This window comes from Garra rufa, chromosome 25 (assembly GCF_049309525.1).
Source record: "Garra rufa chromosome 25, GarRuf1.0, whole genome shotgun sequence".
Taxonomy (NCBI): domain Eukaryota; kingdom Metazoa; phylum Chordata; class Actinopteri; order Cypriniformes; family Cyprinidae; genus Garra; species Garra rufa.
The window spans coordinates 2,733,188-2,752,666 of NC_133385.1; the positions used below are offsets into that span (position 1 = coordinate 2,733,188).

A 19,479-nucleotide genomic window follows, 5' to 3' on the forward strand; every position below is an offset into this window, starting at 1 on the left:
TTTTGTAATAAATGTAAAGCATTTTCTTATTGTTGGTATTATTTTATTATTTTAAATGAAATTTTTATTTTAAAATAATTAAAAATAAAACATAGTTATATATATGTGTGTGTGTGTGTGTGTGTGTGTGTGTGTGTGTGTGTGTGTGTGTGTGTGTGTGTGTGTGTGTGTGTGTGTTCTAATTGTTAGTTTTATTGTATTTGTTTTAAAATGAATGAAAATGAGAAATATTGCCTTGACCAATTTACTTCAAATGAAATACATTTAAAAAAAAATTAAGTTTTGATGATCTTAAAAAAAGAAAATAAGTTTTAGTCATTTTGTTATGTGTTATGTGCTATATAATTTTGATTATTTATTTATTTTTTGTAATAAATGTAAAACATTTTCTTATTGTTGGTATTATTTTATTATTTTAAATGAAAATGAGAAATATTGCCTTGGCCACTTGTTAAAATAAATCGCAAATGGCGGATGGCGAAGTATGATTCCGGACCGCAAGATGCGTCCATGCGGACCGTGAAAGCTTTTGACATAATAATAAAAAAAAATGCCAAACGCTATTTCTAATAAATACATTTATATCAAGCACACTAGGGTCAGCGTTTGTGTGCAATCTTCCGTGCAGTGAGGAGAGCAGAGATCGGCAGACAGATGTAGCTTTCAGTGAGTGAAAAACGTTGATGGGAAATGCATTATTTTGGGGTTACGTCGCAAAATATTGTAAATATATCTTTTTATACTGTATTTTTATACATATTTATATTTTAAACCACGACGGTGAGCCAATGGATATCACACAAGCAATGTGAAAACTGCATATATTAAAGTGAAAGTAAAAACAGCGCATTCAGCATCTAATGTGCACATTCTCATAAGAGACAATGATAGACTAATATACTTCATATGCTGATATTAATTTACTTCCCTAATATTTCTCTTGTGCAAAATAAAAAGAAACGTATTTTGTGTAGGCTAAGGGTTTTTGAAAGTCGGTTCTTGAAATAAAGCTCTTCATTTTTATTGATGACTGTAGTCAGGGACGTGCACAGACATTTTGAGGGGCAGGGGCTCAAGTGAAATAAAGGGCACTTCTCATAATTACGTTTTTTTTTTTTTCCTTTTTCTTTTTTTTTTAACAAAAAAGTATATATATTAACGCAACACTGACTTCCTTATAAAAAAAAATAATTTAAAAAGTTAATTTTATTTTCCTCAAACTCATGCAATTGTTTAATTTTCAAAAGATGTCTACAAAATAATCAGTTCACACAGAAACCATGGTCTCCTTAGTATTCACTGGGTTTATAGAGCAGCAAAGGAAACCATTCCACAATGTGCATGTTTTGAAAACATTTTCTATGCTACTAGAAAAATTCAATAAAAGCCAATGTCATGTATGTATTTGTGGTTGTATGGAATACTATTTTATAAAGGTTTAGAGGAAATAAAAAAAAGTTAAATTACTCATAAATAAAAAGTTAATTTATAAATATTGTTATTTTTAATGTTAACTTATTTCTACTCAGTTTTATTGATTAATGTAGCAGATGCAGTTACTCAGATTTACTACATTTTTTAGAGTGTACTGTATCAATCCTCCATCTGTTTGCATCTGTAGATTTCTTTTAAATTCACCAATTTATGCTATGATATATGCTTATTACTAACTTATTTTATTACATGATGGCTTGGTTGAATTCCAATGTAGAATGCGGTCTGTTATTTCTTGATAAAAGACCGCTGTGCGGAGTATGTTGCGTTCACACCGGACGCGAATGAAGCGGCAAGCGCGAGTGATTTACATGTTAATTCAATGCAAAGACGCGAATAGCCATTCTGCGGCGCGAAACGCGCGAATGCGGCGGCGCGAAACTCGCGAATAGCGCGAATGAAGCGGCGCTTCAGAACTATTCTTCAATAAATATATTTGTTTGACAGGGAAGCTGTGCGCAAACAGGAATATATATTATTTTTCAAAAAAAAAAAAAAAAAAAAAAAAAAGCACCCCAGAAAAAAGGGCACTTTCTCTCCAGGAATATAAAGGGCAGGTGCTCAAGCCCCCTTTGATGTCTATGTGTGCACGTGCCTGACTGTAGTGTTATTAGGGGTTAAGAAAGACTTAATTATTTCCGGTGGTCTTAAATGTGGGGACTAAAAGGCAATAATTGCGATGAAACTTTTATAAGGCTATCCATTGAATAAATATGAGCGCTGCGCGTTTCAAAGTCAGCTGCGGAGCTTGTTTTGTGTATCATTCTGATAGCGCCTCCTGCTGGAAGACAATGATCTGACATTTTTAATCAGCTCGTGTCTACTGTTGTCAAAAAGACCAATGAAAACAAATTAGTCCATGGTTTTAAGCACCAAACACGTAGAGTTGTAAATGTTATCTGATGGATCGACAAGATCATGTGTTATACAAATTTAAACAATTAAGGCAATAAAATATATGTTAATTAATATAATACTTGATTGACAATAATTGTTTAAGTAAGGGATAATCAACGGTTTGCCGTGCGTTAAAGGATTTTAAATGCACGACGTGGAGGCTAATAACCGCCCGACGCGAAGCGGAGGGTGGTTGCCTCCGCGAAGTGCATTTAAAATCCTTTAACGCACGGCAAGCCGTTGATTATCCCGCTTATTCCATGGTTATAGACAAATTAAAACTAGGATTGATATTTGCAGCGCAAAATTTGACTGAATGGATAAAAAAGACGGTTATTTTCGTCAGTTATGACAGGCAGCTCTAGCATTCTGGCCGCTTCAAATCAGACACAGAGATTAAATAGTCCGGTAAAATCACATTTATTTGAATGAAAAATAGCATTTGTTTCAGTAGATTATCGATCGACCAAGAGAGAGTGTGAAGGCAAGAGAGATGACAGTTGTGTGTGTGCGTAACGTTACCTGCCTGCATTGCTGTGCGTCTCTCTCTACAAACAACAATTTATTCAAAAACAGCAGCTTTACCGCCCCGTTGCTGAGGAATATAATGTAGCGATCTAGTATCTAGGCTATTTTAATAAGGATCGCAGGCAAACGCTGACAAGAAGTTTATGTATGTGCGCAGCACAATGCGATCTCTCTCTCTCTCTCTCTCTCTCTGTGTGCTTTTGCGTGCATCAATTAAAGCAGCGCATTAATATAGAACGGTGATTAAACTGACTTGGAACTACCTGTGCATTAAACGGTTTTACTGCACACCTGCCAGCCAATCAGAATCCAGTATCCAGACATTCCATGGAATAAATTAATATAAGAATTGATACTTTTTACTCTTGAAGGCTGGAATGTGAATTTTATAATTTAAGAAATCTTTTTTGTTTTGTGAAATCTGCATCTCAATTGTAAATCATGCTTTTTACAGTCATTTTAATAATTTATTTATTTATTAATTAAATTTTGTTCTGGTCTTTAAAAAAGTATTTAAATGTCTAGAATTTAAGATAAAATATGCTGCAGATACCCTGGTATTGCAAAAAAAAAAAAAAAAAAAAAAAAACGTTTTTTATATATAATTGTCCGGACCAAAGAGGTTCATTACCGGACCTCGAGCCGTTTTAGTTGAAGACCCTGGGATTAGATGATCGATTTTGAGTGATTTTCCACTATGGCAGGATGTTTAAGCTGCATTAACATTAACTTACTTGTATTTGCTAGCTATTAGGGATGCTCATTTCGGTTAATTTTCCCAACCGACAACCGCAAATCATTATATGGGGGGGGGGGGGGGGTTGTCTTAGTATATTTTCCTGCTTTTTTGTCCTTAGCCAATCACATGCCTGATTAGTTGACTTAATGTCTATATAATTTTGATTATTATTATTATTATTATTTTAATTTAATGAATTTAATAAATGTTCTTATTGTTAGTTTTATTTAATTTATTTTAAAATAAATTAAAATGAGAAAATTGCCTTGGCCAAGTAGTTCAAATGAAATACATTTTTTTTTTTTTAATTACTTAAAGTTGTGGTAATGTGTTTTTGTCATTTATATTAGTTGTTTTAATGTCTATATGAAATTTTATTATTTATTTAGTTTTTAATAAATTTAATGCTTTTTCTTATTGTTGGTACTATTTTATTTGTTTTAAAATAAATGAAAATGAGAAAGATTGCCTTGGCCACTAGTAAAAAAAAATATATATATATATATATATATATATATATAAGTTTTAGTAATTTTGATATGTGTTTTTGTCATTTGTATTAGTTGTTTTAATGTCTATATACTTTTGATTATTTATTTATTTTTATTTATTTAATAAATGTAATACATTTTCTTATTGTTAGTTTTAATTATTTATATATATATATATATATTTGTTTAATAAAAAAAAATGCATTGACCACTAGTTGAAAAAAAGGTTATTTAATATTATATATATATATATATATATATATATATATATATAGTAATTTTCTTATGTTTTTGTCATTTGTATTAGTTGTTTTAATGTCTATATAATTTTGATATTTTTTATACGTTTCTTATTGTTAGTTTTGTTGTTTTTGTTTTAAATAAATGAAAAAAACACACTTAAAATAAGTTAAAGTTTTCATAATTTTGTTTTGTGTTTTTGTCATTTATATAAGTTGTTTTAATGTCCATTTTCTTATTGTTATTTTTATTTTACTTTTAATTATATATATTTATGGGTCAAAGGCGAAAAAAGGGTTTAAGCTGTTGTTGTTTTTCAAATAAAAAAAATACTAAAACGTTTTCTGTTTAATTTAATTGCATTTTTGTTTTTGTTTCTCTGAATAAAAAATAAATATAATAGATTTTTCCCTAATTTACAGAAGAAACCTACTAAAATGTCATTCAGTGTCAATCTTGTCAGGCATATTTTACAACATAAATCAATGTATGACATATTAAAAGATGAATTACTTTCACCCCAAATACTAGCTTTTAATGAGCTTTTATATTTTGCCACTATTCTAGGTTTTGACCATTTGTAAAGAAGAATTTTTTAGTAATTAAAAATGATGATATACTCCCTTATTCTTTTATATATGTAATATGTCCAAGTCAGAATAAGCATGTTGTTTGAATGTTTACATAAATACTGTGTTACACTGAATGACAATCTGCCTTATGTTAAACTACTTTAAATTACTTTATTACCACATCAGTCTACACTCCCTACTCCATAATGGCAAAGCAAAAAATAGGTTTTTAACATTTGTGCAAATTAATTAGAAATCAAAAACTGAAAAGATCCCGTTGCATAAGTATTCATACCCTTTTCTGGGACACTGGAAATTGATCTCAGGAGCATCATATTGCTTCTAGATGTTAAACTGTGGCAAATTCATTTGAATGAGTCTGATTTAGAAAGACACACACCTCTCAGAAAAGGTCTAACAGCTGAAAATGCAGATCAGAGCAAAACCCAAGATAACTGCCTGTAGAGCTCAGTGACAGACTTGCGTTAAGGCGATGATCTAGAGAAGAGTTCAGAAACAAATCTGCTGCATTGAAGGTTGACAGAAGCATTCTCCATAATGGAAGACGATTGGAACAACTAGGACTCTAGAAAATGTCTGACAGAGATGGAGAGGTGAAAAGGTGAGGCAAAGAATGGCAGATAATTGCCAAATGCAGATGTGCAAAGATGCTCACATCAGACCCAAAAACACTTGAGGCTGTAAAGCTGCTTCAACTATGGACTGAGTTAAGGGTATGAATACTTATGCAATGTGCTTATTTCAGTGTTTTATTTTTAATACATTTGTAAAATTAGCAAATCTGGTTTGTCATTATTATGGTGTTTGGAGTGTAAACTGATGTGTGGAAAAACTAATTTAGAGCAGTTTAACATAATGCTGCAACAAAACAAAATGTGAAAAAAATGAAGGGGTGTGAATACTTTTGCAAGGCACTGTATATAAGGGGTAGAGGGTATAGATATAAAAGGTTTTAAGGTGTCTGTGTGTTGTGTTTCAGGTGGGCATTGTCTGGGTGTCCTCAGACGGATGGAGATCAATGCCCGCTTCCGCTACTACTTCCAGCATCCGTGGTCTCGTCTGGTCGTGGCCTACCTGGTCACTTTCTTCAACTTCCTGATCTTCGCCGAGGACCCGGTGTCTCACAGCCAGACGGAGGCACACATGATCGTGGTGGGAAACTGCTTCTCGTTCGTGGTGAATAAATATCCCGGAGGAGGATGGAACGTCCTCAAAGTCCTGATGTGGATCCTCGCCATCATCGTGGGGCTCATCGCTGGGAAGTTCCTGTTCCATCGACGTTTGTTCGGTACGTCCAGGATTTTATTTTGATTATTTCTTTATAACCTTAATAAGACCAGCACTGCAAAAAATGATTTTCTTACTCAGATTTTTTGTCTTGTTTCCAGCCAAAATATCTAAAAATTCTTAAATCAAGAAGGATTTTCTGGACGAGTAAAAATTATTTTCTTGTTTTCAGAAAAAAAACAAGCCAAAATTAAGTTATTTTTTCTTAGAACAAGCAAAATAATCTTATTTCAAACAGAAAACAAGATTATTTTTCTTACCCCATTGGCAGATTGTTTTGCTTGTTTCAAGCAAAAACACACTTATTTTGACTTGTTTTTTCTGAAAATAAGACTTTTTACTCGTCTAGAAAATCCTTCTTGATTTAAGAATTTTTTGATATTTTGGCTGGAAACAAGACAAAAAATCTTAGTAAGAAAAGCATTTTTTGCAGTGTGGATAATTGTTTTCAACATTCATAATTAGAAATGTTTCTTGAGCAGCACATCAGCATATTAGAATGATTTCTGAAGGATCATGTGACTCTGAAGACTGGAGTAATGATGCTGAAAATTCAGCTTTGATCACAGAAATAAACGAGATAAAAAAAGGTTGGCTTGAGGAAGCCTAGTTTGAAAGTTTAAAGCAGCTGTAAAAGCTTAAAGTTTTGAACTTTATATAGATAGATTAGATGATTAGCATGTTGCTAGCATGATTAGAATGTAGCATGTTTCTAGCATTATTAGCAAGTTGCTAGCATTTTTCTAGCACGTTTCTAACATGATTAGCAGGTTGCTAGCATGTTTCTAGGCTAACTAGCAAGTTGCTAACACATTTTTAAAAATGTTCCTAGCATGATTAGCAAGTTACTAGCATGTCATTAACATGTTTCTAACATGTTTCTAACATCATTAGCAAGTTGCTAGCATGTTTCTAGGCTGACTAGCAAGTTGCTAGCACATTTTTAACATGTTTCTAGCATGATTATCAAGTTACTAGCATGTTTCTAGCCTGACTAACAAGTTGCTATCATGTTTCTAGCATTATTAGCAAGTTGCTACCATTTTTCTAGCATGTTTCTAACATGATTAACAAGTTCCTACCATGTTTCTAGGCTGACTAGCAAGTTGTTAGCACGTTTCTAACATGATTAGTAAGTTGCTAGGATGTTTCCCAACATGATTAGCAAGTGGCTAGCATGTTTCTAGCATGTTTATCAAGTTACTAGCATGTTTCTAGCCTGACTAGCAAGTTGCTACCATGTTTCTAACATGATTAGCAAGTTCCTAGCACATTTCTAACAACTTTCTAGCATGATTAGCAAATTGCTAGCCTGTTTCTAGCATTATTAGCAAGTTGTTAGCACATTTCTAACATGTTTCTATCAAGTTGCTAGCATGTTTCCCAATATGATTAGCAAGTTGCTACCATGTTTCTAGCATTATTATCAAGTTACTAGCATGTTTCTAGCCTGACTAGCAAGTTCCTACCATGTTTCTAGCATTATTAACAAGTTGCTAGCACATTTTTAAAATGTTTCTGTCATGATTAGTAAGTTGTTAGCACGTTTCTAACATGTTTCTAGCATGATTAGCAAATTGCTAGCCTGTTTCTAGCATTATTAGCAAGTTGCTAGAACATTTCTAACATGTTTCTATCATGATTAGTAAGTTGCTAGCATGCTTCTAGGCTGACTAGCAAATTTTTAACATGTTTCTAACATGTTTCTAGCATGATTAGCACAATATTTTTATGTCATTAGCATGACTGACAAGATACTAGCATGTATATAGCATAATTACCAAGTTACTAGCACATTTCTAACATGTTTCTATCAAGTTGCTAGCATGTTTTCCAATATGATTAGCAAGTTGCTACCATGTTTCTAGCATTATTATCAAGTTACTAGCATGTTTCTAGCCTGACTAGCAAGTTGCTACCATGTTTCTAGCATTATTAGCAGGTTGCTAGCACATTTTTTAAATGTTTCTGTCATGATTACTAAGTTGTTAGCACGTTTCTAACATGTTTCTAGCATTATTAGCAAGTTGCTAGAACATTTCTAACATGTTTCTATCATGATTAGTAAGTTGCTAGCATGCTTCTAGGCTGACTAGCAAATTTTTAGCATGTTTCTAACATGTTTCTAGCATGATTAGCAAGTTGCTATCATGTTTAGCAGGATTAACAGGTTTTTAGCATGTTGCTAACATTTTTCTAGCATGATTAGCACAATATTTATATGTCATTAGCATGACTGACAAGATACTAGCATGTATATAGCAAAATTACCAAGTTACTAGCATGACATTAGCATGACTGACAAGTTACTAGCATGCTTAGCAAGCTACTAGCATGTTGCTAGCATGATTAACATGTTACTAGCATGATTAGCAAGTTACTGGCATGACATTAGCATGACTGATAAATTACTAGCATGATTAGCAAGCAACTAGCATGTCACTAGCATGATTAGCATGTCACTAGCATGATTAACATGTTGCTAGCATGATTAGCTAGCTATTAGCATGTTACTAGCATGATTAGCTAGCTATTAGCATGTTGTTAACATGATTGTAGTTGCTAGGCTAGGCTAGATAGTTAAATAGATTAGAAATATTAGAATGGAACTTTGATTGGTTTAGAAATAGTTGATAGAAGGGCAGTTTGATTGAGTCTCAAGGGATTCTGGCAGTTTAAATTTGAATTTTGACAGTTGGAGTTTGAATTTTGACAGTTGGAGTTTGAATAGTGTTGATCATTTGAACAGTCCCTCAATGTAAGTCAATGGGATTTTGATGATTTTTAATCTTCAATTTGATGAAAACTATAAGTCAGATCAGTCTGAAAAGATAAAGCACACTAAGTGAGATCAGTCTGAAGAGCTGGGCTGAGTTTGGTGCTTCTTGCTTGAAAGCTCTTTAGTCTAAGAAGAAGAAGAATAAAAAGGTTACATTTATTTGATCAAAAATACAGAAAAAAACTGTAATATTGTGAAATATCATTGCAATTTTAAATAGCTGTTTTCTATGTGAATATATTTTTATAGTCTTACTGATCCCAAACTTTTGAGCAGCAGTGTATCTATACATTTAATATGAATCAAAATATTTAGTCATCATTGATTAGATGTATTGTAGAGAAATGAAGTAGATGAGAAAAAGATGAGGTTCACATGCAGTGTTTTGATTCTTGACAGGTGTTTGCAGATGTGTTGCTGTCATAAATACTGCAGGTGCTGTGCTCATGGAGTTTGATTTGAGCGGAGCATGTGATCATTACATAAGAGCACAGCTGAACACATCAAACTTTCATTTGAAGAGGCAGGAGAGAGGCACGTGCTGCTTTATTATGAATTATGCTGTAGTTTCAGACACACGGCAGGATTTGTCTCAAAACTGACTCTGATCGCATTGGCGAGCAAAACTGTAGATTCTGATTTGTCAGTTAACTTTATTCCAAATGAAATGAAAGGCCTGTTCACACCAAAGATAATAACTGTAACTCTACAGGTTTAATAATCGTTCAAATTCAGTGAGAATAGTAAAGTCCACACTGCTGTTATAATGATAACAAGACATATTTACAATATCGTTGGAAACCATACAATTACAGGGGGGTAAAAATGACTTCAGAAAGATGGCGGCATCATTATCTTATTTTTACACAGAGATTGGTAGCTATATTAGTAAAATCGGTTGACTTTAGCAATCTTTGTTGCATTATGTGCCAATGGTGACCATTTAAAAATGGGGAAACAGCACTTTTCAAGTTTTAAATCCAAAGTTTACATGCATGTAACTCAAGAAGTATTAAAGATATCTTAATGCCCTTTTAGATATTGGGTCTTAACAAACCTTCCTTTTGCCATCTTTATTTTTAATGCCCTATGAGATTTGGTTCCAGAGATATTGGAATTTCAATATGGCTCCGGGAGTAAATCATAAGAATGTACATTTTCAGTGGTCAAAAACCAAAATGTAGGTCAGTTAGAAATATACAATACTTATTTTCTTTTAAAAATGAATGTCTGAAGAACAAATATTGTTAAAACTAGAGATGTATCTTGTTTCTTTCTGTCAAGACAACTGCATTGAACATACCAGTCTGACAGCCATAAATATTCTTTTTCCAAAGTTCACGTGCCTATAACTCAAGAACTATTAAAGATATCACAATATGATTTAAGATTCTAGTTCTTCATAAACGTTTCTTTTAGAATCTTAATTTTTAAGCCCCTACGTTGTTCAGTCCCAGAGATATGGGGATCTCAATGAGGCTCCAGATTGTTGAATACCCATTTTCAGTGGTCGAAAACCAAATTTGGTCATTTTGAATACAGCTGATATTTATTTTATATTTAAAGAACAATGTCTGAAGAAGAAATAGTGGTGAAATTAGGATTGTATCTTGTTTCCCTCTATCAAAACAATTGCATATAACATACCGGTTTGAATTTAGTAAATATTATTTTTCCAAACTTTGTGTGCCTGTAACTCAAGTAGTATTAAAGTTAAAAGTTTTTTATACTTGATTATGTCTTTTAAATCAAAAAATGATTGGTTTTAAACATGTTACAATACTGCATGTTTAAACTCATGGTAGCTTCAGAAATTGTTAAATTGAATAAAATCCCTTCTTCCAAATCAACCTGAAACTGATTCAGATATAGAATCGTATGAATCGACGACAGAAAGCAAGGTAATGTGCTTCAACTTGATTATTTTTATTGCACCTTTGGCACTCAGACAGCTATGTTTTATGCAATTGTTTTGATAGAGGGAAACAAGATACAGCTGGACACAAAGTGACCAACATTTGGTTTTCAACCACTAAAAATGGGTAACATTCAACTGGACATGGAACCTCATTGAGATGCCCATATCTCAGGGACTGAATGATGTAGGGCCTTGAAAATTAATATTCCAAAAGAAAAGTTTATTAACAAATAGGATCTAAAATCATATTGCAATATCTTTAATACTTCTTGAGTTATAGGCACTCAAACTTTGGGAAAAGATTATTTATGGCACTCAGACTGGTATGTTCAGTGTAGTTGTCTTGACAGAAAGAAATGAGATACATCTCTAGTTTTAACAATATTTGTCTTTCAGACATTCCCTTTTTTAAAAAAAATAAGTATTGTATTTTTTCAAACTGACCTATATTTGGTTTTTGACCACTGAAAATGGGTAAATTTGAATGATTTACTCCTGGAGCCATGTTTAAATTTCAATAACTTTGGAACCGAATCTCATAGGGCATTAAAAATAAAGACACTAAAAGAGAAGTTTGTTAAAACCCAATATCTAAAATGGCTTTAAGATATCTTTAGTACTTACTGAGTTACAGGCATGCAAACTTTGGAGAAAAACTTGACAAGTGTTGTTTTCCCATTTTTAAATGGTCACCATTGGCACATAATGCAACAAGGATGGCTAAAGTCAACAGATTTTACTAATAGAACTGCCAATCTCTGTCTAAAAATAAGATAACGATGCTGCCATCTTTCCGAAGTCATTTTTACCCCCCTGTAACTTGACTCTGAATCTAAGGTGAAAATTCCTATTTTGACCTCCCTCTACAAAATAGTGGATTACTCAGTAAATATTCATCCATGATATTTACTATTTTGGCTTTCATCACTATACATGTCTATCTTTCTTCAGAATAAATATTAGCAAAATCAAAAATTTGAGCCGATGGAGGTGTGTTGATCTGGTTTGTGGTCAGTAGTCCGGTCTGACAGATGCTGAAGATCTTCTGGTTCTCTGTGGATCTGTGATGCTGACATGATCTGCTGTGCTGGGCCAGCACTTCTGTCAGATCTCTGCTTCCAGCTGGAGGAAACACATCTGGATCCTGTCATGGAGTATTACAGCATGAGTGCTTTATAACCTGTGTGTGATAAATGATGCATCTCATGCTCAATCTAGACATGAATGTCATTAATAATAAAAATCCAGATGTTAGAGAATCATCAGCTGTCTGAAGGCTTGAGTTTTTGTGTGTTTTAGAGTCAGTGTTAAATCAAAATTGGACTTGTTTATAAATTCAGATTAGCATCAGGGTTAAGATGTTCAGGTGTTTGTAGGCATCAGTAGATGGCAGCATTGAGTCAGCGAACAGACCTGATGCTCTGAGTCCACTGCAGGACTGCTTTAGATTTGCACATTGATGTTGCATGCACTAAAAATAGTCACATTTGGTTAATGCAGCAGCCTCAAAAATGTTTCTTCTCACACTTGTGAAAGTCTGAATGTCAAAATATCATAGCGAGTGTCTTTTAGAGTACAGAAAGATGCACAATCACACTTTACAATCCAAAAAAAGCACTTGTTTGTCTATTAAAAGTCACCAGAATATCAGAACTGGGAAGAATCTGCAGCATTTAAGACCTTTGATCACATTTAAGCAATCAGAAGCATGATTTGAGTGCACACTTTTTTTTAAAGGAAAATCTCTCTTGAGTTTTTGATGGTTATGACCTTCATTCGTCATGAGAAGCAAATATGTGACATATCGTGCAGGAAAATGACCTGCTGAATAAAGGCACTGCTGCACACATCTGTAAGGACTATATAAGTGATGTTTTAAAGGATATTCAAAGATTAAGAATAATTAAGATTAAAAAAAAATAGGAAGAAGTTCCTTCTGCTCACAGAGGCAGCGTTTGTTTAATTAAAAATGCAGTAAAATTATGAAAAATTATTATAGTTTGAAATAGCTGTTTTCTATGTGGATATGTTGTAAAATGTAATTTATTTATTGGATTAAATCTGTATTTTCAGCATCATTACTCGTCTTCAGTGTCACATGATTCTTCAGAATTCATTCTAATATGCTGATTTGTTGCTTAAGAAACATTTCTGATTATTATTGATGTTAAAACCGTTATACTGCCAATATTTTTTTGGAAATCTTGATACACTAGTACTATTCAAAAGTATGGGGTAAGTAAGATTTTATACTTTTAATCAGCAACGACGCATTAAATTTGTCAAAAGTGACAGTAAAGACATTTATAATGGTACAAAAGATTTTTATTTTACATAATGCCTTTAGTTTGAACTTTCTATTTATCTGTGAATCCTGAAAAATAAAATATATCACGGTTTCCACAGAAGTAATAATCAGAAAACTAGATTGATTTCTGAAGGATCATGAGTCGCTGAAGACTGGAGTAATGATGCTGAAAATACAAATTTGATCACAGAATCAAATTATATTTGAACACATATTCACATAGAACACACAAATTTTTAATTTGTAACTAGATAGTGAAGTTTGTAGACAAACTTTAAGTTGTCTTAAAAAAGCCTAGCCAGAAAGTTTGAAGTCGTTTTAAAAGCTTGAATCTTGAAGGTTTCCAGTTTGAACTAGTTTGAAGTTTAAAGTAGTTTTAAAGATAGTTGCTAGGGTACCTGGAGTGGTTGCTAGGGTGTTGTTATGTGGTTGCTAGGGTGCTTGGGGTGATTGCTAAGGTGTTGCTATGCGGTTGCAAGGAAACTTGGGGTTGTTGCTAGGGTATTCAGGGTGGGTGCTAGGGTGTTGCTATGCGGTTGCTACGGTAACCGGAGTGGTTGTTAACTACTGTGGGGTTGTCAGGGTAGCAGGCACTGTTGCTGGGGGGTTGTTTTGTGGATTCTAGGGTACTCAGGGTGGTTGCTATTTGGTTGATAGGGTGTTGCTATGCAGGTGCTAGGGTGTTACTAGCATGCTGTTAGCATGATTAGCAAGTTACTAGCATTTTGTTGTTACCATGTTTCTAGCATGATTAGCAGGTTTCTAGCATTATTAGCATGGTACTAGCATGTTGTTAGGATGATTAGCAAGTGACTAGCATGTCACTAGGATCGACTAGGATGATTAGGATGTTCTTAACATGTTCTTGGCATTTTTATCTAGATAGTAGCATGTTACTAGTATGATTAGCAAGTAAATAGTAGTTACTAACATGATTATCAAGTTAGTATCATGTTGTTAGCATGATTAACAAGTTACTAGCATGTTGTAAGCTTAATTAGCAAGTTGCTAGCATGTTAATAGCATAATTAGCATGTTACTTGCCTGTTGTTAGCATGATTACATGTTACTAGCATGATTAACAAGTTAATATGTTACTGGCATGATTAGCAAGTTACTAGCATGTAATTAGCATGATTAGCAAGTTAGTAGCATGTTACTAGCATGATTAGCAAGTTAATATGTTAATGGCATGATTAGCAAGTTACTAGCATGTTATTAGCATGATTAACAAGTTAGTAGCATGTTACTAGCATGATTAGCAAGTTAATATGTCACTGGCATGATTAGTAAGTTACTAGCATGTTATTAGCATGATTGACAAGTTAGTAGCATGTTACTAGCATGATTAGCAAATTACTAGCATGTTATAAGCATGATTACCAAGTTACTAGCATATTGCTATTGCTAAAATTGTTGTAGCATGATTAGGATGTTGATAGCATTATTAACATGTTAATAGCATATTTAGCATTTTACTAGCATGTTGATAGCATGATTAACAAGTTACTAGCATGTTACTAGCATGATTAGCAAGTTAATATGTTACTGACATAATCAGCAAGTTACTAGAATGTTGTTAGCATGATTAGCAAATTAGTAGCATGTTACTAGCATGATTAGCCAGTTACTAACATTTTGCTAACATGGTTGTAGCATGATTAGCATGTTACTAGCATGTTGATAGCATGATTATCATGTTAACATGATTCGTATGTTTGTAGCATAATTAGCATGTTACTAGCATGTTGATAGCATGATTAGCATGTTAACATGATTAGCATGTTACTAGCATGTTGATAGCATGATTAGCATGTTAACATGATTAGCATGTTGCTAGCATGTTGATAGCATGATTAGCATGTTAACATGATTAGCATGTTGCTAGCATGTTGATAGCATGATTAGCATGTTAACATGATTAGCATGTTTGTAGCATAATTAGCATGTTACTAACATGTTGATTGCATGATTAGCATGCTAACATGATTAGCATATTGCTAGCAAGAATAGAAGGGAATTTTGAATAAGCTTCAAGGAATTCTGTGAGTTAAGATTTAAATTTTGTCAGTTGGAGTTTGAAGAGTGTTGGCTTATTTGAACATTCCGTCAATGTAAGCCTATGGGAGTTTTGGTGGTTTTAATAGCCTGGTTTACGAAAACCGTAAGCCGGATCAGTCTGAAAAGATAGAGCACAATGAATCAGACCAGTCTGAAGGTCCGGGCCAAATTTGGTGGTTGTAGCTTTAAACGTCTAGTAGGAGATACATGAATTTGGTCTCAAAGGAAGCCAACTTAATAATATTTCACGATTTTTACCGTATAAATGTAGCCTTGGTGAGCAGAAGAGACTTCTTTCCTAATTATTCCAAACTTTCCCATTCATGTCAGTAGTGAGAGAGCCAGAGGCACCTGTACGCGTTTCCAGTCGGGTCTTACTCCAGCGCAGACAATGAAATGCGCATCAGGCCTGATTAATCGATGTGACCGCCGTTTCCGTGGAAACCGCCTCTAGAGACCCAGCTGGGCTTTGTGCGGCCGCTGAACCTGCGCGCAAATCGCCTGTGATGAATGAGTTTTGTCCCGGTTTGATTCTACCGAGACCCGGCGGAGGAAGTTAGTTAAGAGCAGCGCTGAGGCGGCCTACATTCACCCAGCGGGGCCGCGGGCCCCCGAGGGCCTCTCGACGCTGTTTTTAGCACACGTTATAATGAATGTTGCACAGATGCGAAGAATCATCTTCACCAGCCCTAAATTACAGCACAACCGGCCGAATCTGCTTTTGTGTCGGTCGTATTTATATCTGCATGGTTTCGAGGCCCTATAAGAGCGTGCTTTAACCTTAAAACTGCTCTTCTGGAGCGCGAAACGGCCACCTTTGGCCTGCTAATCTGCTGCTGTAAATGAGGAAGCGCCGCAGTCATTATTTTTCCTGTTAACTGGCACCGAGCTGCAGGTCTCTGGTGTTCGTGCCTCGTTTCTCCAGCTGGACTCCATCCGCAGTGCTGCGGTTTCCTCACGCTGCAATAGTGAACCTCGGTGTGGACTTAGACGAGCGGAATAAAGGTTGAGGAGCTTAAAGACTCAAGATGGCTGTAAAAACTCTTTGAGGAAACAGTTTTCACCTCTGAAGAATTAAAACGACTCAAATGAGTCACTAGGTGTCGTCCAGTGAGAGTCTAGAGCTATGAAGTGAATGTGGAGCAGCTCAGAGCATTTGATGAGAAATGTTTGAGTTTTATATCCAGATCTCTGACTTTTGATTACAGATTTTGGTGTCTTGAGCAGATTTTGAGACATTGTTCAGATCTCTTCTGAAACACTTGAGAAGACATGTGAGATTATGAAACACCTGAGTTGCTTTACTATTATTTATATACTATAGTAGTATTTCTTAATATTTTTAGTAGACCACTCATTTTATATTTGCAGTTTTCTTTTTTCGTAGTTTTTGTTATTTTCTTTAAATTTTTCTACTTAGCTTAAATTTTTTGCTCTAGTTTTAGTAATTTTAGTAATACAACTTAAACTTTTTTTTTTAGTGTTAGCATTTTATTACAGTATCTTATTAACTTACTGAAATGCTATTTAAACTTACAGTTATAATTGTAGACTGCTGCTCCTCCTAGAGCTTTAACTCTACAAACTCCAAACTCAGCCCAGATCTTCAGTCTGATCTGACTCCAGTTGCTGTATCATTTCTATCTGATCGGACTTACGGTTTTCCTAAAAATGACGATTAAATCTGGGAAAAATCCCATAGACTAACTCTAACCAAACTGTAACCAAGCCTAGCAACTAGAATCATGTTAGTGACATGCTAATCAGGCTATAAACATGTGTAACAACATGCTAATCATGCTAGAAACATGCTAGTAACTTGTTAATCATGCTAACAACAGGCTACTAATGCTAACATCATGTTAGCGACTTTCTAATAATGCTAGCAACATGCTAACGACATGCTAATCATGTTATAAACATTTTAACAATGTGTTAATCAGGCTAGAAACGTGTTAAAAACATGTAATGTTTTTAAATAAAAACATGCTAGTAACTTGCTAATCATGTTAGTAATGCTAACATCATGCTAGCGACATTCTAATTAGACTAGAAACATGTTAACAACATGTAAATCATGCTAGTAACTTGCTAATCATGCTAGTAATGCTAACATCTTGCTAGTGACATTCTAATCAGGCTAGAAACATGTTAACAACATGTAAATCATGCTAGTAACTTGCTAATCATGCTAGTAATGCTAACATCTTGCTAGTGACATTCTAATCAGGCTAGAAACTTGTTAACAACATGTAAATCATGCTAGTAACTTGCTAATCATGCTAGTAATGCTAACATCTTGCTAGTGATTCTAATCAGGCTAGAAACATGTTAACAACATGTAAATCATGCTAGTAACTTGCTAATCATGCTAGTAATGCTAACATCATGCTAGTGACATTCTAATCAGGCTAGAAACATGTTAACAACATGTAAATCATGCTAGTAACTTGCTAATCATGCTAGTAATGCTAACATCATGCTAGTGACATTCTAATCAGGCTAGAAACATGTTAACAACATGTAAATCATGCTAGTAACTTGCTAATCATGCTAGTAATGTTAACATCATGCTAACGACATTCTCATCAGGTTAAAACATGTTAACAACATGTAAATCATGCTAGTAACTTGCTAATCATGCTAGTAATGCTAACATCATGCTAGTGACATTCTAATCAGGCTAGAAACATGTTAACAACATGTAAATCATGCTAGTAACTTGCTAATCTTGCTGGTAATGCTAACATCATGCTAGCAATATTCTAATCAGGCTAGAAACATGTTAACAACATGTTCCTCATGCTAGTAACTTGCTAATCATGCTAGTAATGCTAACATCATGCTAGCGATATTCTAATCAGGCTTGAAACATGTTAACAACATGTAAATCATGCTAGTAACTTGCTAATCATGCTGGTAATGCTAACATCTTGCTAGTGACATTCTAATCAGGCTAGAAACATGTTAACAACATGTAAATCATGCTAGTAACTTGCTAATCATGCTAGTAATGCTAACATCTTGCTAGTGACATTCTAATCAGGCTAGAAACATGTTAACAACATGTAAATCATGCTAGTAACTTGCTAATCATGCTAGTAATGTTAACATCATGCTAACGACATTCTCATCAGGTTAAAACATGTTAACAACATGTAAATCATGCTAGTAACCATGCTAGCAACATTATAAGGTTAAAAACATGTTAACATGTTAATCATGCTAATAACTTGCTAATCATGCTAGTAATGCTAAAATCATGCTAGCAACATTATAAGGTTAAAACATGTTAACATGTTAATCATGCTAATAACTTGCTAATCATGCTAGTAATGCTAAAATCATGCTAACAACATTATAAGGTTAAAAACATGTTAACATGTTAATCATGCTAGTAACTTGCTAATCATGTTAGTAATGCTAACATCATGTTAGCGGCATTCTAATCAGGTTAAAACATGTTAACAACATGTTAATCATGCTAATAACTTGCTAATCATGCTAGTAATGCTAACGACATTCTAATCAGGCTAAAAACATGTTAACATGTTAATCATACTAGTAACTTGTTAATCGTGCTAGTAATGCTAACATCATGCTAGCGACATTTTAATCATGCTATCTACACGTTAGTAACATGCTAATCATGTTAGAAACATCCTAGCAACATGTTAATCATGCTAGAAACATGTTAGCAACATGCTAGTAACTTGCTAATCATGCTAGCTATATGCTAGTAACATGTTAAATAAGTTAGAAACATGCTATCAACATTCTAAAACATGCTGTCTATCCATTTATCCATCCATTCATCTGACAGACTGTATTGCCTTCAAAACATTTAAGCTTTAAGCTTAAAATCTACTTTAAACTTCAGTCTTTTTCAGACTGAAAACCATAAAAAATTCTACAATTTCTAAAACTTAAAAACGTAAAAACTTTTAAAGCCTTAATTCTTATATTTTATAATATAAAAGTGTTATGAATTATATTTAATTCAGTTGTCAAGGCAAAATTTGTAGTTTGTTTTTCATTGTTGTTTTTTTTTTTATTACCAAAAACGATTTTAATAGTTTTACCTTTAGTTAATCCTTCATATTCTTAACCTTAACCACTAACTGCCCCTATAATCAAAGTGAAA

At 33.7% G+C, this 19,479-nt stretch overlaps 1 protein-coding gene across 1 annotated transcript in view; it reads left to right on the forward strand.

The window, feature by feature from the left end:
• LOC141301016 (transmembrane protein 117-like) overlaps positions 1–19,479 on the forward strand; it is a 160,224-nt gene that overhangs the window by 86,895 nt on the left and 53,850 nt on the right. Inside the window, exon 2 of the mRNA XM_073831271.1 lies at positions 5,962–6,270. Within this exon, the coding sequence (XP_073687372.1) occupies positions 5,962–6,270 (309 nt within the window). The remainder of the gene's footprint in view (positions 1–5,961; positions 6,271–19,479) is intronic.